Raw genomic sequence first — 7,500 nt, forward strand, 5'->3', positions numbered from 1 at the left:
TTCTATCAAGACAGTATATCTGCTGAGTCATCAGCGGCCATTTCCTGGCACTCCATGGTCCTATCTTGGCGAGTTTACATATATTTTTTTTAGTAATATCTTTTGTTGCATTTTCTTCTTTCAAGACAGTATATCTGCTGAGTCATCAGCAGCCATTTCCTGGCTCTCCTTGGTCCTATCTTGGCGAGTTTACATCTATTTTTTATTAATATCTTTCGTTGCATTTTCTTCTATTAAGACAGTATATCTGCTGAGTCATCATCAGCCATTTCCTGGCACTCCTTGGTCCTATCTTGGTGAGTTTACATATATTTTTTAGTAATATCTTTTGTTGCATTTTCTTCTATTAAGACAGTATATCTGCTGAGTCATCAGCAGCCATTTCCTGGCACTCCTTGGTCCTATCTAGGCGAGTTTGCATCTATTTTTTTAGTAATATCTTTCGTTGCATTTTCTTTTATTAAGACAGTATATCTGCTGAGTCATCAGCAGCCATTTCCTGGCACTCCTTGGTCCTATCTAGGCGAGTTTGCATCTATTTTTTTAGTAATATCTTTCGTTGCATTTTCTTCTTTTAAGACAGTATATCTGCTGAGTCATCAGCAGCCATTTCCTGGCTCTCCTTGGTCCTATCTAGGCGAGTTTGTATATATTTTTTTAGTAATATCTTTCGTTGCATTTTCTTCTATTAAGACAGTATATCTGCTGAGTCATCAGCAGCCATTTCCTGGCACTCCTTGGTCCTATCTTGGCGAGTTTACATATATTTTTTTAGTAATATCTTTCGTTGCATTTTCTTCTATTAAGACAGTATATCTGCTGAGTCATCAGCAGCCATTTCCTGGCACTCCTTGGTCCTATCCAGGCGAGTTTGCATATATTTTTTAGTAATATCTTTCGTTGCATTTTCTTTTATCAAGACAGTATATCTGCTGAGTCATCAGCAGCCATTTCCTGGCACTCCTTGGTCCTATCTAGGCGAGTTTGCATATATTTTTTTAGTAATATCTTTCGTTGCATTTTCTTCTATTAAGACAGTATATCTGCTGAGTCATCAGCAGCCATTTCCTGGCACTCCTTGGTCCTATCTAGGCGAGTTTGCATATATTTTTTTAGTAATATCTTTCGTTGCATTTTCTTCTATTAAGACAGTATATCTGCTGAGTCATCAGCAGCCATTTCCTGGCACTCCTTGGTCCTATCTAGGCGAGTTTGCATATATTTTTTTAGTAATATCTTTCGTTGCATTTTCTTCTATTAAGACAGTATATCTGCTGAGTCATCAGCAGCCATTTCCTGGCACTCCTTGGTCCTATCTTGGCGAGTTTGCATATATTTTTTTTAATAATATCTTTCGTTGCATTTTCTTCTATTAAGACAGTATATCTGCTGAGTCATCAGCAGCCATTTCCTGGCACTCCTTGGTCCTATTTTGGCGAGTTTACATCTATTATTTTAGTAATATCTTTCGTTGCATTTTCTTCTATTAAGACAGTATATCTGCTGAGTCATCAGCAGCCATTTCCTGGCTCTCCTTGGTCCTATCTAGGCGAGTTTGCATCTATTTTTTTAGTAATATCTTTCGTTGCATTTTCTTCTATTAAGACAGTATATCTGCTGAGTCATCAGCAGCCATTTCCTGGCACTCCTTGGTCCTATCTTGGCGAGTTTGCATCTATTTTTTTAGTAATATCTTTCGTTGCATTTTCTTCTATTAAGACAGTATATCTGCTGAGTCATCAGCAGCCATTGCCTGGCACTCCTTGGTCCTATCTAGGCGAGTTTGCATCTATTTTTTTAGTAATATCTTTCGTTGCATTTTCTTCTATTAAGACAGTATATCTGCTGAGTCATCAGCAGCCATTTCCTGGCACTCCTTGGTCCTATCTAGGCGAGTTTGCATCTATTTTTTTAGTAATATCTTTCGTTGTATTTTCTTCTATTGAGACAGTATATCTGCTGAGTCATCAGCAGCCATTTCCTGGCACTCCTTGGTCCTATCTTGGTGAGTTTACATCTATTTTTTTAGTAATATCTTTCGTTGCATTTTCTTCTTTTAAGACAGTATATCTGCTGAGTCATCAGCAGCCATTTCCTGGCACTCCTTGGTCCTATCTAGGCGAGTTTGCATCTATTTTGTTAGTAATATCTTTCGTTGCATTTTCTTCTATTAAGACAGTATATCTGCTGAGTCATCAGCAGCCATTTCCTGGCTCTCCTTGGTCCTATCTAGGCGAGTTTGCATCTATTTTGTTAGTAATATCTTTCGTTGCATTTTCTTCTATTAAGACAGTATATCTGCTGAGTCATCAGCAGCCATTTCCTGGCACTCCTTGGTCCTATCTTGGTGAGTTTGCATCTATTTTGTTAGTAATATCTTTCGTTGCATTTTCTTCTATTAAGACAGTATATCTGCTGAGTCATCAGCAGCCATTTCCTGGCACTCCTTGGTCCTATCTAGGCGAGTTTGCATCTATTTTTTTAGTAATATCTTTCGTTGCATTTTCTTCTATTAAGACAGTATATCTGCTGAGTCATCAGCAGCCATTTCCTGGCACTCCTTGGTCCTATCTAGGCGAGTTTGCATCTATTTTTTTAGTAATATCTTTCGTTGCATTTTCTTCTATTAAGACAGTATATCTGCTGAGTCATCAGCAGCCATTTCCTGGCTCTCCTTGGTCCTATCTAGGCGAGTTTACATCTATTTTTTTATTAATATCTTTCGTTGCATTTTCTTCTATTAAGACAGTATATCTGCTGAGTCATCAGCAGCCATTTCCTGGCTCTCCTTGGTCCTATCTAGACGAGTTTGCATCTATTTTTTTAGTAATATCTTTCGTTGCATTTTCTTCTATTAAGACAGTATATCTGCTGAGTCATCAGCAGCCATTTCCTGGCTCTCCTTGGTCCTATCTAGGCGAGTTTACATCTATTTTTTTATTAATATCTTTCGTTGCATTTTCTTCTATTAAGACAGTATATCTGCTGAGTCATCAGCAGCCATTTCCTGGCTCTCCTTGGTCCTATCTAGACGAGTTTGCATCTATTTTTTTAGTAATATCTTTCGTTGCATTTTCTTCTATTAAGACAGTATATCTGCTGAGTCATCAGCAGCCATTTCCTGGCTCTCCTTGGTCCTATCTAGACGAGTTTGCATCTATTTTTTTAGTAATATCTTTTGTTGCATTTTCTTCTATTAAGACAGTATATCTGCTGAGTCATCAGCAGCCATTTCCTGGCTCTCCTTGGTCCTATCTAGACGAGTTTGCATCTATTTTTTTAGTAATATCTTTCATTGCATTTTCTTCTTTTAAGACAGTATATCTGCTGAGTCATCAGCAGCCATTTCCTGGCACTCCTTGGTCCTATCTTGGCGAGTTTGCATCTATTTTTTTAGTAATATCTTTCATTGCATTTTCTTCTATTAAGACAGTATATCTGCTGAGTCATCAGCAGCCATTTCCTGGCTCTCCTTGGTCCTATCTAGACGAGTTTGCATCTATTTTTTTAGTAATATCTTTCGTTGCATTTTCTTCTATTAAGACAATATATCTGCTGAGTCATCAGTAGCCATTTCCTGGCACTCCTTGGTCCTATCTTGGTGAGTTTGCATCTATTTTTTTAGTAATATCTTTCGTTGCATTTTCTTCTATTAAGACAGTATATCTGCTGAGTCATCAGCAGCCATTTCCTGGCACTCCTTGGTCCTATCTAGGCGAGTTTGCATCTATTTTTTAGTAATATCTTTCGTTGCATTTTCTTCTATTAAGACAGTATATCTGCTGAGTCATCAGCAGCCATTTCCTGGCACTCCTTGGTCCTACCTAGGCGAGTTTGCATCTATTTTTTTAGTAATATCTTTCGTTGCATTTTCTTCTTTTAAGACAGTATATCTGCTGAGTCATCAGCAGCCATTTCCTGGCACTCCTTGGTCCTATCTTGGTGAGTTTGCATCTATTTTTTTAGTAAAATCTTTCGTTGCATTTTCTTCTTTTAAGACAGTATATCTGCTGAGTCATCAGCAGCCATTTCCTGGCACTCCTTGGTCCTATCTAGGCGAGTTTACATATAGTTTTTTAGTAATATCTTTCGTTGCATTTTCTTCTTTTAAGACAGTATATCTGCTGAGTCATCAGCAGCCATTTCCTGGCACTCCTTGGTCCTATCTTGGCGAGTTTACATATAGTTTTTTAGTAATATCTTTCGTTGCATTTTCTTCTTTTAAGACAGTATATCTGCTGAGTCATCAGCAGCCATTTCCTGGCACTCCTTGGTCCTATCTTGGCGAGTTTACATATAGTTTTTTAGTAATATCTTTCGTTGCATTTTCTTCTTTTAAGACAGTATATCTGCTGAGTCATCAGCAGCCATTTCCTGGCACTCCTTGGTCCTATCTTGGTGAGTTTGCATATATTTTTCTAGTAATATCTTTCGTTGCATTTTCTTCTATTAAGACAGTATATCTGCTGAGTCATCAGCAGCCATTTCCTGGCACTCCTTGGTCCTATCTTGGCGAGTTTGCATCTATTTTTTTAGTAATATCTTTCGTTGCATTTTCTTCTATCAAGACAGTATATCTGCTGAGTCATCAGCAGCCATTTCCTGGCACTCTTTGGTCCTAACTTGGCTGGAGAGAGGGCTTGTATGTATGGTCGGTCTCTAGGGCATTGTCCTGCTCGATAGGGCAATGTCATTTTTTTTATATTAATACAGTATATCTGCTGAGTCATCAGCAGCCATTTCCTGGCTCTCCTTGGTCCTATCTAGGCGAGTTTGCATCTATTTTCTTTGTAATATCTTTCGTTGCATTTTCTTCTATTAAGACAGTATATCTGCTGAGTCATCAGCAGCCATTTCCTGGCACTCTTTGGTCCTAACTAGGCGGGAGAGGGGGCTTATATATATGGTCAGTCTCTAGGGCATTGTCCTGCTCGACAGGGCAATATCAGTTTCTTATATTAATACAGTTTATCTGCTGAGTCATCAGCAGCCATTTCCTGGCACTCTTTGGTCCTAACTTGGCGGGAGAGAGGGCTTGTATGTATGGTCAGTCTCTAGGGCATTGTCCTGCTCGATAGGGCAATGTCATTGTACCTTGCCTCTGCCATTCATGAGTGGCCTTCAAACCTTTAAACCTTTAAACATCAATCAAATTTCGAACACCCACGGTTAACTAGAATGCTGTTCAGGTATTAAACTGAACACTTGTAGCGATGTAACTCACATCAGATTGGAAAAACACTACAAAAAAGTGATCTCGTAATTGGTTTAGAAATACAGCCACCCGTTGAGATACTACCGCTTGAGAGTTATTGGATCCTTTGTCTGGCCCGACTAATACATTGTATCACTCTTGCTGATTACGGCTCATCTCACTTTTCCAACTAGGCTTGTAGCTTAGCTAGTAGTAATAATAACAACAACAACAATAATAATAATAATAATAATAATAATAATGTTGTGTTTTGAAAATTATCTATAAACAAAAAATATTTTTGCTTTAGGGTTGTAGCTTAGCTAGTAACAACAACAACAACAACAACAACAACAATAATAATAATAATAATAATAATAATAATAATAATAATGTTGTGTTTTGAAAATTATCCATAAACAAAAAATATTGTTGCTCTAGGGTTGTAGCTTAGCTAGTAACAACAACGACAACAACAACAACAACAATAATAATAATAATAATAATAATAATAATAATAATAATAATAATAATAATAATAATAATAATAAAACTGTGTTTTGAAAATTATCCCTAAACAAAACATTTAGTTTTGTTCCATGAAACGAAAATCAATCTGACTTTATCTTGTTACGAACACATAAATCATCTGATAAAAATCACGAAAAAAAAACCAGGGTTGTTATTATAGTATCCGGACACTAACATTTTTTTTTTAATGTTTTAATCTGTTCTCGTAATCTATGAAATTCTTTTTCATTCTTTTTTTTTCTGTCTCAAACGCCCATGCTTCAGTATTCTATTCTGTGGATTTTACAAACACACACACACACACATATATATATATATAAGTATACAGTATATATATACATATATATAAATATACAGTATATATATATATATATATATATATATATATATATATATATATATATATATATATATAAGTATACAGTATATATATGTATACATATATAAATATACAGTATATATATATATATATATATATATATATATATATATATATATATATACATATGTTCTATAAAGTATAAAAGAGCTATTTTAGATGGAATCCTCTCTCTCTCTCTCTCTCTCTCTCTCTCTCTCTCTCTCTCTCTCTCTCTCTCTCTCTCTCTCTCTCTCTCTTGGCTAAGCATTGCAAGACTCCATCAGCATATACATCACACAAGGAGAGTAAGTTCTTTTCAATTAGCTTACATTTGCTTGGTCCGTGGGTCGCTTCCACCCGGCCCTCCGCACCCCAGTCCACTCAGTGTCTGTTGAAACTAAGAAAGAGAACACGGGACCTTTGTAAGGGGTGGCTCCAGAAGGGTTTAGCTCCCCAGTATATCAGCAAATCTTTGGGAGTGAGATTGTTAGCCATACGCTAGTTAACATGTACCTATTTGCAATTAGATAAACTGGTGGTTCAGGAGCTATACACGACCTACCAAACGTGAGCTCAGAGTTGTATCACTGATTATCTTGTGTACAGTATACCTGTGAGAGTCTCTTTATATCAGAAATAACAGATTAGTGCCAAAAAATGACTATAAGTAAAAATCCATAACTCATCATCATCACCATCATCTCCTACGCTTATTGACGCAAAGGGCCTCGGTTACATTTCGCCATTCGTCTCTACCTTGAGCTTTTAATTCAATACTTCTAAATTCATCATCTTCTACTTCGCGATTTATGGTTCTAAGCCATGTAGGCCTGGGTCTTCCAATTCTTCTAGTGCCTTGTAAACGTTAGGTGAACTAATCTCTCTTGGGGAGTGTGAAGAGCATGCCCAAGCCATCTCCATCTACCCCTCATCATGATCTCATCCACATATGGTACTCGAGTAATCTCTTATAGTTTCAATCCATAACTATGTAAACTATGTAGACTGCAAATTTCTAAAGAAAATGAAGACGATGATCTATTTCAGCTGAATTTAGGCTATGGAAAAAAAAATTATAAATACTTAACACCTTGAAATGCAATCGACCCAAAATCCGATAATTAACTTGTCCCCTTTTCCAGGTCTACGAGCTGTCACCAATGGAACGAGTTACGTCCAGCTAGACGAGCCAGATGACCTGGAAAACAACCCGAAGGCGACCCAAGCCGACAAGACCTTGTTTATTCTCCTGGTCAGTTCCTCCGGTCGCAGTGGCTCCACGATGATGTCAGAACTGCTCGGCACTCTGGACAGCACTGTTGTATTCTTCGAGCCAATCTGGATGACGAAGAAAGAACCCTGCTACCTCAACGGACAGTGTGTTCCAGAACTACTTTCCAGTCTGGCCTCCTGC

The 7,500-nt window shown here is 37.3% G+C and overlaps 1 protein-coding gene across 1 annotated transcript in view; it reads left to right on the forward strand.

The window, feature by feature from the left end:
• LOC137627508 (carbohydrate sulfotransferase 3-like) overlaps window positions 1–7,500 on the forward strand; it is an 18,366-nt gene that overhangs the window by 9,731 nt on the left and 1,135 nt on the right. Inside the window, exon 2 of the mRNA XM_068358595.1 lies at window positions 7,229–7,500. This exon is cut by the window's right edge and continues 1,135 nt beyond it. Within this exon, the coding sequence (XP_068214696.1) occupies window positions 7,229–7,500 (272 nt within the window). The remainder of the gene's footprint in view (window positions 1–7,228) is intronic.

This window comes from Palaemon carinicauda, chromosome 35 (genome assembly GCF_036898095.1).
Source record: "Palaemon carinicauda isolate YSFRI2023 chromosome 35, ASM3689809v2, whole genome shotgun sequence".
NCBI lineage: Eukaryota > Metazoa > Arthropoda > Malacostraca > Decapoda > Palaemonidae > Palaemon > Palaemon carinicauda.